Raw genomic sequence first — 13,575 nt, forward strand, 5'->3', positions numbered from 1 at the left:
TGTCTTTTTTTATTAATAAAGTTTTATTGGAACACAGCCATCCCCATTCATTTTGTGTTGCTGTTGGTAGCTTTCATGTTGAAACAGCACAGTTGAGTAGTTGCAATAGATTTTATGGCCTATGAAGCCTAAAATATTTACTATCGGACCCTTTACAGGAAACATTTGTTGATTCCTGCTCTAGACTCTATTCTGTTTCATTAATATATTTACCTTTCTATCATTAATTGTGGCATTTGCTATAGGTTGTTGGTATGTGATTTTAATAACATTAAGGACGTTTTCTTTTCTTTTTGAGACAGAGCCTCACTCTGTCACCTGGGGCTGGAGTACAGTGGCATGATCACAGCTCTCTGCACCCTCGACCTCCTAGACTCAGACAGTCCCCCTGCCTCAGCCTCTTGAGTAGCCAGCTGGGACCACAGGTGTATGCCACCATGCCCAGCTAATTTTAAAACTTTTTTTTCTTTTTCTTTTTCATAGAGACAAGGTCTTTCCGTGTTGCCCAGGCTGGTCTTGAACTCTTGGGCTCAAGTGATCCTCCCACCTTGGCCTCCCAAAGTGTTGGGATTACAGGCGTGAGCCGCCATGCCTGGCCAAAATGTTCTTAAATTTCCAGCTTACTAGTTTTATTTTTCTCTCTTTTGAACAAGAAATGTATATTGAGGTAGTTTAAATTCATTTTGGAGCTTACTGTGTCTCTCCTTTAATCCATGAATTTTGTGAATTATTTTAATTAATTAATTGAGGTTCTGAAATATGAGCCACCTTTTTATTCCTAGTTAAATCTCACTTTACTGTGTTACAGAATTCTTTTCTTTGCTGAATCACATTTCTAACATTTATTTATAATACCTATATTTATTAGCGATTTTGCCTGTATTGTCTTTATTTGGGGGAGTAGAGTGCTATTGTAATGTGATTTGAGTATCAGGATTATGTTATCCTTGAAAACGTAATCAGGGTTATGTTCTGAGGTCATGGAAAGCCCTCCATCTTTTATTATATTTAAATAACTTAATTCCTTGAATATTTAGAAGAAATTTTCCATATTTACCTGGGATTGGTATATGATCTTTTATTGCCTTTTCAATCTCTTCTATAAGTATTGATCTATTTAGGTTTTCAACCTTTCATAATTTTTAGTAATTTTTTTTGAGAAGTTACCCATTTATCTAGATTTTTAAATTTATTTCTAAAAGTTATAAGACAGCCAGGTGTGGTGGTACGCACCTATAGTCCCAGCTGCTTGGGAGTCTGAGGCAGGAGGATCATCTGAACCCAGGAGTTTAAATCTAGCCTGGGCAATATAATGAGCTCCTATCTGTAAAAATTTAAAAAAAAATTATTTATTTAAAAATGTTTTAAAGTTATAAAGACAATTCTATCTTTAAAATCTCTATATCAATTTTTATATCTCATTTCTTATTCCTAAATGTTAGTTTTGTCTAATCAGACTTGCTAGTGATTTGTTATTTTATTTATTTCAAAGAGCCGTTTTTTAGTTTTATTGACTGTCTGTTTTTCTTTTTAGTTTATTTTCTTTAACTCTTTAACTCTATTCCATTTCTTTCAACTTTTGTTCCTAACCTTTTTTTTTTTTTTTTTAGAGACAGGATCTCATTCTGTCACCCAGGCTAGAGGGTGGTGACACAATCATAGCTTACTGCAGCCTTGAACTCTTGGGTTCAAGCTATACTCCCACCTCAGCCTTCTGAGTAGCTAGGACTACAGGCACATGCAGCCATGCCTGGCTAAATTTTTAAGTTTTTTGTTGAGACAGGATCTTGCCATGTTGTCCAGGCTGGTCTTGAACTCCTGGCCTCAAGCAGTCCTCCTACCTCAGTCTCCCAAGGTGCTGGGATTACCCGCTTGAGCCATCATGCCCAGCATCTTTTAAACTTCTACTAGTTTGAATGCTTTTTCTAACTTCTAATAATTTGAATGCTCATTAGTTCATTTTTTTTCAGTGTTATTTTCCTGTGATTATATCTTTGGCCGTATGCCATAGGGTTTGATACATACTGCTTTTATTGTCATTGATTTCTATTTTCTCTTTAAAAGTAATTTGCTACAATTTTTTAAAGATCTCCAAGTGGAAAGTTTTGTTATTATTGCCAATATCTAGTTTTATTATATTGTGGTCAGGAAATGTGATCTATAAAGATGTGTTTGTGCCTATTTCACAGTCAATTTTTGTGATTCCATAGGTGCTCATTTAGACCATGAGTTCTTGACTGTGTACAAGGTTCTTTGTCTATTAAATCAATGTTTTATGTATTTATTATTATTGCTTTTAGAGATGTGTTCTTGCTATGTTGCTCAGGCTGGATAACTCCTAGGCTCAAGTAATCTTCCCACCTCAGCCTCCTGAGTAGCTGGGAGTACAGGCATGTGCCATTGCACCTGGCTCTATTAAATGAATGTTCAAAGCTTTTTTATTTTGTGAGTCTAGGTCTTATCAACTTTTGAGTGACATGCTCAAGTCTCCCACTGTGATTGTGGATCTGTGTTTTGTTTCTTGTGTATCTAATTTTCAACTTGTGTACATCGTTTTGTTGCAGATTTGTCTTTTGTAAATGGGGCTAATAGCCAATATGAACTGGATAGCATACTGGCTGATATCCATTCTCAACAGTTTAAGCCTATGCCACATTAGTTTTAGATAGTTTTAATATTATCCTTGATTTTCATAGCTTATACTTAGATTTGGGGTTCTTGTATTTTGTTTCCCCTGCATTCCTGCCCCCACCACCAACCCTGACCAGATTTTGGATTATAATAGGGCAGTTTTATTCTGCCCTTATATTTTGTATTTTGTTTCCTCTGCATTCCTGCCCCCACCACCAACCCTGACCAGATTTTGTCTTATAATAGGGCAGTTTTATTCTGCCCTTGTATTTTGTATTTTGTTTCCCCTGCATTCCTGCCCCCACCACCAACCCTGATCAGATTTTGTCTTATAATAGGGCAGTTTTATTCTGCCCTTGTATTTTGTGTTTTCCATCCACTCTGCTTCGTTGCCTTTCCTCCCTTTTCTTGCCTATGCCAGATTTTTTTAAGTTGTGATGAGGGAAAACATTTGCATATGTATATGTATATGTATGTTCGTGTACGTGCATGTTTATACATCTGTGTCTGTGTGTATATATATATGTTTGTATAATTTTTATTTCCTGTTCTGTGAACTGTCAGTTTATATCTTTTTATCTGTGTCTGTTGTGTGAGCGGTCATTATCTGGATTTTTAGGAAAATTTGACCTTTTTTTCTCCAACGTGTACTAAACTTTTTAAGTTTGTCTTTTCTTCTTTTGACATTGTTTATGCTGGGGCTTTTTTGGTTTTTTTTGTTTGTTTGTTTTTTGTTTTTTGTTTTTTTTGAGACGGAGTCTCGCTGTGTCACCCAGGCTGGACTGCAGCCATGCGATCTCGGCTCACCGCAACCTCCACCTCCCAGGTTCAAGTGATTCTCTTGCCTCAGCCTCCTGAGTAGCTGGGATTACAGGCACCCACCACCACACCCAGCTAATTTTTTGTATTTTTAGTAGAGACGGGGTTTCACCATGTTGGCCAGGCTGGTCTTGAACTCCTGACCTCAGGTGATCTGCCCGCCTCGGCCTCCCAAACTGCTGAGATTGGGCATGAGCCACCGTGCCTGGCCCCCGGCCTGTTTTGTCTTTTTTTTTTAAACTATCTTATTAACTGCTTTCTATATACTATACTTTGCTTTTTTTTTCCCATTTCTTTACTTTTTCCCTATTTATTATTTTTCTTTGACTGTTTCCCTCTAGTGATTTGAGAATTATATGTGCTAATTTTGTGCATACCTTAGTTGCTTGGAAATTAACACGTTTACAATGAAAATATCCTGTCATCCTTGGGAATAAATTACTGTCTTTTTTTAAACATTCTTTTGCCTACCTCCTTTTTCTGTATGTTCCATATATTTTTGAATCTTATTCCAGGTTATGATAAATATTAAAAATTAACTTTGTAGTAAGTTTTTCTTAGTGGTTATTTAGATCTCATAACCATATATTTGAACATCAGTTTAGATGTAACCATAAATTACTACCATTTCTCTTATTCAAAGTATTATTTCTTTATTATTTATTTATGTATTTATTTTTGTTTTGAGACGGAGTCTCACTCTGTCTCCCAGGCTGGAGTGCAGTGGCGCGATCTCGGCTCACTGCAAGCTTTGCCTCCCGGGTTCACGCCATTCTCCTGCCTCAGCCTCCCGAGTAGCTGGGACTACAGGTGCCTGCCACCACACCCAGCTAATTTTTTGTATTTTTGTTAGTAGAGACAGGGTTTCACCGTGTTAGCTAGGATGGTCTCGATCTCCTGACTTCGTGTTCCGCCCGCCTCAGCCTCCCAAAGTGCTGGGATTACAGGTGTGAGTCACCGCGCCAGGCCTATTCAAAGTATTCTTAGATTTATTTTTCTTTTTCCTAGATAACATCCTAGAATTATTTTCCCCAGAACAGTTATGTAGCTAAACTTTGAAGTTTTATATGTCCTGAAATGTTACAATTTTTGCCCTTACACTTGAATAATAATTTTGTAGGAAATAGATTTCTACAAAAGTCATTTTGCTCAAAACTTCAAAACATCCATGAAACTTAGTGCCACTTTCTCAAGTTAAAAAGCTATGTAGGACATTGCTATGACATTATAGTGAAAATTTTAAAAGTTACAAAGCAGCATTTTTAGTATGCCTCATTTATCCATATGTGTTTATCCATAGACAGAGGTGTCTTAAGGGATATTTATCAAAATATTTTCAATAGTGATTGTTCTGGTTATCTAGTGCCATACAGTAAACTGCCCCAAAATTTAATGATGCAGAATAATAACCATTTGATTATGTTCATGGATTCTGTGGGTCAGGAATTCAAATAGGCCACAGGAGGGATGGCTGGGCAGTCAGCTGAGAAGGCTTGAAGGGGTTACTTCTATGTCTGATGCCTCAACTGCGACGCTGAAGGACAAACTCAGCTGGTTCTGTCACCCTACATACCTGCATATGGCCACCCAGATGGTAGTTTTATGGGAGTTGAACTTCTTACATGGTGGCTCAGGATTCCAAGAGTGAGTGTTCTAGTTAAGCCGTTTAGGCCTTCTGTGACCCAGCCTCAGAAGTCACATAGTGTGCTTTCACCATACCTTATTAATCAAAGCAGTCACAAACCAGTCCAGAGTCAAGGGAAGGGAACATAGACCCAACTTCCTGATGGGAAGATTGTCAGAGGATTTGTAGCTATGTTTTAACACCAACAGTTGGCAAGTTGTCATTGATAAGAGTGTTGGCTAAATGATGACAGGAATTATTTTTAATCTCTTCTGCTCACTACTGAGCCCCAGAAGAGTGCCTGGTACATAGTAGTGTTTGATAAGTATGTATTGTATGAATGAGGTTTGGGGTTTCTGCTCTCCTAATGCCTTTCTGTACTATATGAACTTTTCACAGTAAGCACATTTTATCTTTATAAATAGAAATAAAATGCAAATAAAGGGTATATATTATCTGAATGTTTTAATTTTTTCTATGATATCCTAGATATTTAAATGATTTTTATGAGTTGGAGCTACAGCATGGCTCTGGTGTTGTGGGTTGGAGCATTCCAGTGACTAAAGGGGTTGTGCCTTCTCCAAGAGAATCCCACACAGCTGTTATATATTGCAAAAAAGATTCTGGAAGTCCTAAAATGTATGTTTTTGGTGGAATGTGTGGTGCTCGCCTGGATGACCTATGGCAGCTTGACTTAGGTAAGTTTAACTTGATTCAGGCTCAGGAATAGGGCAAATTAAAAAATGCTTTGAAAAATATTATTGATTGCAGTATTTGTTGAGTTGTACTTAGATTTATAACCAGCACTTGTAGCCCCAGGGACAGCGTATGTGTGATATGAATGGTTGCTGATAAATCAGATTGAGAAAATGAATGTTTGGTTTATGATAGTAACTCTCTGGTGCATTCTATAAATAGGGTTACCTTATGTCCTGGTTTACCTGGGATGATTCTGGTTTATGCTTATTGTCTTGTGTAATTATCAATAGTACAGTACTCCCTTTCACTCTGAAAAATGTCCTGTTGGGGATGATAACTTTATATGGTTACCCTATCTACAGGAAATGTAGCATTAACAATGTTATTCATGGTCAGTAAAAAACCCTTAGGTAGTTCTCTCTAAAGGGATCCTAGGAATGAATGATTGGAGGCTAGTGTGCCTCTCACCTTTGACTAGCTTCTGTCCAGTGTACTCTTACTTAAGGTGGTAAAATCTCTAATATTGTTTTTAATTCACAATTGGTGGCATCCTAAGCACACTTATTTATTACAAATACAGTCATCCCTCGGTATCTGTGGAAGATTTATTTAGGACCTCCCCTGATACCAAAATCCATGGATGCTCAAGTCCCTGATATAAAATGGTGTAGTATTTGCATATTCTCCCATATACTTTAAGTCATCTCCATTTGAGATTACTTGTAACACCTAATACAATGTAAATACTATATAAATGGTTGTTATACTGTATTATTTAGGGAATAATGACAAAAAGAAGACATGTGCAGTGCAGCCAAAGATTTTGTGAATATTTTCAGTCTGTGGTTAGTTGAATCCATGGATGCAGCACCCATGGATATGGAGGGCTAACTGTACTAACATTAAGTGTAAATAAATTTCTGATTGGCAGTTTATGTAAGCTGGAAATGTTTAAGATAATGTTCAAATAACTGTTCTAAAATACTTTGTTTCATTTTGATAAGTCCTTGTTTTATTTTTTAAAATTATGCAAGTTGAGGTAATTTACTGTTGTTAGATCAAGTTGCTAATATAATTATTTTTACTTTTAGAAACTATGTCATGGTCAAAACCAGAAACTAAAGGGACAGTGCCACTTCCACGAAGCCTTCATACAGCCAGTGTTATAGGAAACAAGTATGGTGGTTTTTTGTATTTTGCTTCTGTTTTTTTTTTTAAAAAAAAACTTAAGAAGCACACAAAGAAAGTAATGCTAGTAGTTTCTTGGAAATAGATTATGAAACTTAAAAGTTTGATTGTGCTGACTGAAGCTAAAATAATTTGTCTGTAGAAGTTAAAATACTTAATGTGCCATTTTCTTATGCTCTCTCTTTTACTTCTTTGCATTCCTTATAATGCCTTGCCCAGTGTAGGCTTTACGTAAGTGTTAACCTGGGTGTTGCCAAACTAATCACCTAACTCACTTTTCCTTTTTCATATTTTTGGTAGTGCTTCATTTGTACTGAGGCACATGCTCTTAATGATTATGCTTTAGATTGCAATATAGAGTTGATGGTTAGAATACAAACTCTGTGACCAGATTGCCTAAATTCAAGACTCAGCTTTGGCACTTGTCCTGTATCACCTGGGGCAAGAAAATTTAATCTGTTTGTACCTCACTTTCCTTAAGTATACAATGTGGATTAAAGTAAAATTTACTTGACAAGGCTGTAATGAAGACTAAATGGATTAATACATATGAAATGCTTAGAACAGTTTCTGGTATGAAGTGAGCACTCCATAAATGTTGACTGTTACTACCATCAACAAATTCCCTTATTTGTGCAACATTGTGCCACAATTAGAAGTACTGTTTAATTAGAATTTAATGAAATATTTACTATTGCAATAATATTAAATATTAAATATAATAGTTTAGGAAATGACTGTTGTAATTTAGAACCTAGTTTTGTTTTTTTTTTTAAATAAACTCAAAACCAAACAGGATGGTCTTTACATTTAAACAAAATCTTATACATTTTTTTAACTGAAGAGGCATTTTATAAAATGAAATTTTCCATTGAAACCCCAACATATAAAATGGATTTTAAAAAATAGAGCTGTAGCCAGGCATGGTGGCTCATGCCGATAATCCCAGCACTTTGGGAGGCCAAGGTGGAAGGATGGCCTGAGCCCAGGAGGTTGAGTTTGCAGTAGACCGTTATCATGCCACTGTACTCTAGCCTGGGCAACAGAACAAGATCCTGTCTCAAAAAGAAAAAAAAAAATCTCTGGTTGGCATAAAAAAAAAATAGATCTGGTTGACATCAGGTCAAATGGGCCCTGATTTCTGCCTAACGAGTCTTTCTCTTCCAGCAGTCATCAGGCTTGTCTTAAGAACTCCTAGGGCCCTAAAGGAACACAGTTTAAAGTTTTTTGTTTAAGTGATATCAATGACCAAAGTTATATGAAATTTAATCCTCTTCGGTTACTATATGCATACAATTTTAAATTTGACTTTGGATGTCATAGATCAATTGAGTGTCTCTCTGACTGAGGTACCCTTAGTATATTATAGGCAATATTGATTTTTAAATATATTATAGTTGAAATATTCTTCGCTTTAAGTAACTTGCCAGAGAGAAATAATTGTGATTCTGTACTGCTTCATAAAATTGTAAACTCTTGAAAAAAGACCACTTTATTCATCTTCTTATTCCCATTACCTTGACAATGGTAAGTGAATGAATAGTTCTGAAGCTCTGAGTCAACTGATAGGAAATTTTTCTATTCTTAGCACTTCAAATCCAAGAAGTAAAATGAAATAAGCTACTTTATGTTTTTGTTTTGTTGTTGCTCAGGATGTACATTTTTGGTGGATGGGTCCCACATAAGGGGGAAAATACTGAGACTTCACCTCATGATTGTGAATGGAGATGTACCAGTTCATTTTCTTACCTAAATCTGGGTGAGTCTTTTAAGAGTTACTCGTTGAATTAATCTTTATTAATAAGATAATTTTTGTAATTTTGTTAAGAACAAAAGATTAGTCATGGATATTTCTATCTTTTCAGATACAACAGAGTGGACCACCCTAGTATCAGATTCTCAGGAAGATAAAAAAAATTCAAGACCAAGACCAAGAGCTGGCCACTGCGCTGTTGCAATCGGCACTCGATTGTATTTTTGGAGTGGAAGAGATGGCTACAAAAAAGCACTGAATAGTCAAGTTTGCTGCAAGGATCTTTGGTATCTTGATACTGGTAGGTAAGAATATTTAACAAATAAACTTTTTCCTTTAGGTAAGCACTCAAATGTCTGCCTTTTGAGACTTACTGTAAATGCTACTACCTCTTGTTTCCCATAATTAAGTATGAATGGAAGAAACAATATGTATAGTTATTCTCCACTCCTGAGAAGTATATAATTATCCTCTCCTTGAGTGTAGGCTGGATTTAAAGACTCCTTTGCAAAGAATAAAGTATGGAAAGGGAAAATAGTAGCTTTACAGAAACCTGGCAAGCACAAGAAACCTGGCAAGCATGAGAAACCTGGCAAGCACTACCTTAATCAAGTGATCAAGGTTAATATCACTAGTGATAAGTTAGTATCATTTACTCCCTAATATCATGTGATAAGTGAAAGTACCTCGGTGGTATTCCCAAATCCATAACCTCAGCCTAACTATGAGAAAACATCAACAAGCCCAAACTGAGGGACATTCTAGATCTTCTACAAAGAATATGTGAGCAGTACTATTCAGAAGTTTCAAAGTGAAGGAAAACAAGGGAAGACTAAGAAATAATCAAAAAGTGGAGGAGACAAAGGAGACATTACAACTGAATGTGATGTTGTGTTCCGGATTAGATGCTGGAACAAAAAAAGACATTAATTGAAAAACTGGTGAAATCTGAGTTGTCTATAGTTAATAGTATTACACCAATAATTTCTTAGTTTTAACAAATGTGGTAATATTAGGGGAAGCTGGAGAAAAGGGAAAGCTGGGGTCAGGGGGTTATGGCAATGCTGTACTATCTTTGCAACTTTTCTGCAAATCTAAAATTATTTTAAAATAAAAGATTTTTAAAAAATATATTAGAGGCTGGGTGCAGTGGCTCACACCTGTAATCCTAGCACTTTGGGAAGCTGAGGCAGGAGGATTGCTTGTGGCCATGAGTTCAAGACAAGCCCAGACAACATAGTGAGACCCTCATCTCTACCAAACAAAAAATTAGCCAGGCACAGTGGCTCACGCCTATAGTCCCAGCTTCTTGGGAGGCTGAGGCAAGAGGTTCACTTGAGCCCAGGAGTCTGAGTCTACCTACAGTGAGCTCTGATTGCTCCACTGCACTCCAGCCTGGGTATCAGAGCAAGACCCCGTCTCTAAAGGGGGAAAAAAATTATTAAAGCACCAAAATTTTTAAAAATGTATACCTCACATCGATTTTGAATCAATACTGATTGACAGCTGCGTAGCAGGAATTGTTCTAAATGCTGAGAATATAGCAGCGAACAAGACTGATAGTGCGCCTGCTCTCACAAAGAACTTACATTCTGAGGGGGTACGACAGCAAGGAGATAATGAGCAATAGTGAAACAGGTTAACAAAATAAGTTCAGTTTCTGTTAATCATATGAATACATGAGATAGTGGTGTTAGCTATTGGGCATGGGAGTGGTGGCTGCTTCAGGGTGGGTAGTCAAAAAAGGCTTCTGTGATGAGATGACATGGGATGTGATTCGAATGGTGAGAAGGAGCTACCCACATAAAAAGGCCAGAGAAACCACTGCAGGAGGAGGGAACAACACATACAAGGAGTCTGAGATGGGAATACTTGGTGTGTTTGGCAACAGATTTGAGCTGGGTAAACAAAGAGGAAAGTGTAGGAATGGAGGTTAGAGAGATGACCACAGGACATAGGGCCTTGAATGTGGTGTTAGAATTTCTAAGTTATTTTTAAAGTACAGTGGGAAGTTTTGTGTAAGTTTGAAGGAGAGATGTGACACATTCTGATGTACATTTTGGAATGGTCACTGGCAGTTGTATGGAAAAAATTGTAGGTGCACACTGCAAGACAAGTTAGAAATCTCTTGCAGTAGTCAGAAAAGTGTTTTAGACTATAGTGGTGACAATGGAGGAGGGGAGGACTGGATAAATTCAGGATATATTTTGGAGTTCTTGTTGACAGAACTGGTTGATAATTTGTGTGGCAAGTGAAAGAAAGGGAAGAATGGAGGATGAAGTTTTTAGCTTGAATTTTACTGAGATAGGGAAGATTGAGAGAAAACAGCATTGTGGAGAAAATCAAGAGTTCCATTTAGACCATGCTAAGTTTGAAATAAGATCAAGCAGGCATTTGAATGAATAGATGAATCTAGTGGCCATTAGAGAAATTAGATCTGGAGATGTAATATGTGATGTTATATGAGAAAAACAGATTATAAAACGTATAATGACTCCAGTGTTTTCAAAATTATAAATAGAAAACTTGGAAGGACACACACCAAAGCATTATCTGAGAGCTGAGATTATACATTTTCTTCAAAGCTTTTCTGTCATTACTTGTCTGTATTTTCTACAGTAGCATGTATTGTTTTTGTAATGTAAAAAGAGTTTAATTTTAAAATTAAGATAGTTGAAAAAATAATGAAACAAGAGAGTAAATGCTTTCTGTGGAAGAAGCATATACTAGCAAGCAAGAAAAAATATAGAAAATTCAACTTACTGGTTTATCTTTGAAATTGGAAATTATCAACTAAAGTCTAAGGATAAGCTTCAGTCTCTGAAATTGGATGAAAAAAATGTGTATGACTGAATTTTTCTCTGTAGGGATTATATCACTTTGCACAGATTCTCTAAGGGATCTGTGAGTTAAAAAGATTTTTAAAAATTGGATTTGAATGGCCTGTTTTTCTATAAACCTTTTCATAATGAGCTTTAGATATCAGTATTCTTCTAAAAGTAATCATGGCCATGATCATAAGGGCAAAATATAGATTTTGCTTTTCCTCTTGATAAGTTAGCATCAGTTTTGGTGGAAGAGGGGGCTCATCTTGTTTTTTTTTTTCTTTTTTTCACTTTTAGTTAAACTTTGTGCATTTGATAGCATGTAAAAGAGTAATAGAATTCCATGAGGCTTTCTATGAAAAATCACAGTTCTTTGCTCGCATCTTTCCTCATTTTACTTGCTTTACAAGCATTTATTTGTTCTTAACTCTGTTAAATGATTCTTTACTTCCATATCTCTATATCACATGCATATATTGTGACTTTGATGTATTTTTTTTTTCATTTAGGCAATAATGTGCTCACTTTCTGCTATGGAAGTTAAGGATTTATCTCTTCCTCCCACCATTTTTTTTTTTTTTTTTTTTTGAGACGGAGTCTTACTCTGCCGCCCAGGCTGGAGTGCAGTGTTGTGATCTCGGCTCACTGCAACCTCCACCTCCCAGATTCAAGTGATTCTTCTGCCTTAGCCTTCTGAGTACCTGGAATTACAGGCGCCAGCCACAATGCCTGGCTAATTTTCGTATTTTTAGTAGAGATGGGGTTTCACCATGTTGGCCAGGCTGCCTTGGCCTCCCAAAGTGCAGGGATTACAGGTGTGAACCACCATGCCCAGCTGGTAGTACAAGTCTTGATAAGGGGGTATTAACTTCAGAGAAGTTATGCTTTTGTAAAATATCATGTCCAAGTTATCTTTGCTAACATTAACAGAATTGCTAAAATGTACGCTGTTGGCTGAAAATTGGCTCATAAAATTAAAGAATATTAGAACTTCTAAGAAAGATAAAATAATGTAGCTTTAATACTTGGCTCCCCTTGCCTCTCCCCAGCCTCCCCCCAAAAACCTTCTAGGATTCCCAGCTTCCCCCAGAAAAACTCCTTCTAGGATTAAACACATTTCCAAATCTGAAGACTCATATAGTTTGGTAGTTTTGTACTGGATTGTTTTGTTTATAGATATATTTGTCTAAGAAAATAAATAAATAAATAAATAAATAAATAAATAGAATAAGAACCCCAAACTATTTTTATTTGACCTACTGTAGCTGTGTTTATCTGAGTAAACTTTCCCTGTCTTGGTAAGCAGATGAAATGTTCATTGCTGATGTTTTCAAAGCTCTGGTCCACACAAATTATATCGGCAAACCATTTATACACTGGAAACTTAAATGTATAATATCATGATTGTTCTATAGAGAAACCACCGGCACCATCTCAAGTACAGCTGATCAAAGCCACTACCAACTCCTTTCATGTCAAGTGGGATGAAGTGTCTACAGTTGAGGGCTATCTTTTGCAGTTGAGTACAGACTTGCCATACCAAGCTGCATCATCAGATTCTTCAGCAGCACCAAATATGCAAGGTAACATAATTTTCATGCTTAAAGTATGTGTGCTCACATGCTTTTAAAAATATATACTGCAGGTGAGCCATGGTGGCTCACGCCTGTAATCCCAGCACTTTGGGAGGCTGAGGCAGGTGGATCACCTGAGGTCAGGAGTTTGAGACCAGCCTGGTCAACATGGTAAAACCCCATCTCTACTAAAAATGCAAAAATTAGCGGGTATGGTGGTGCATACCTGTAATCCCAGCTACTCGGGAGGCTGAAGCAAAAGTATCACTTGAACCCAGGTGGTGGAGGTTGCAGTGAGCTGAGATCATGCCACTGCACTCCAGCCTGGGCAACAAGCAAGACTCTGTCTTAAAAAAAAAAAAAATTCACACACACACGCACACAAGCACACATATACTGCAGTACGTGTGTGTGTGTGTGTGTGTGTGTGTATATATACATACACTGCAGAAAAGTCTGTGA

At 36.7% G+C, this 13,575-nt stretch overlaps 1 protein-coding gene across 2 annotated transcripts in view; it reads left to right on the plus strand.

The window, feature by feature from the left end:
* The window catches only part of HCFC2 (host cell factor C2), a 48,299-nt gene that overhangs the window by 9,373 nt on the left and 25,351 nt on the right, over window positions 1–13,575 (plus strand). For both annotated transcript variants that reach the window (XR_010129407.1, XM_019038376.4), the window contains exons 4-8: window positions 5,564–5,772; window positions 6,865–6,949; window positions 8,614–8,720; window positions 8,827–9,015; window positions 12,955–13,122. Coding sequence is in view for 1 of the 2 variants with exons in the window: in XM_019038376.4 (XP_018893921.1) it covers window positions 5,564–5,772; window positions 6,865–6,949; window positions 8,614–8,720; window positions 8,827–9,015; window positions 12,955–13,122 (758 nt within the window). In the remaining variant the exon portion in view is untranslated. The remainder of the gene's footprint in view (window positions 1–5,563; window positions 5,773–6,864; window positions 6,950–8,613; window positions 8,721–8,826; window positions 9,016–12,954; window positions 13,123–13,575) is intronic.

This window comes from Gorilla gorilla, chromosome 10, assembly GCF_029281585.2.
Source record: "Gorilla gorilla gorilla isolate KB3781 chromosome 10, NHGRI_mGorGor1-v2.1_pri, whole genome shotgun sequence".
Classification (NCBI taxonomy): domain Eukaryota; kingdom Metazoa; phylum Chordata; class Mammalia; order Primates; family Hominidae; genus Gorilla; species Gorilla gorilla.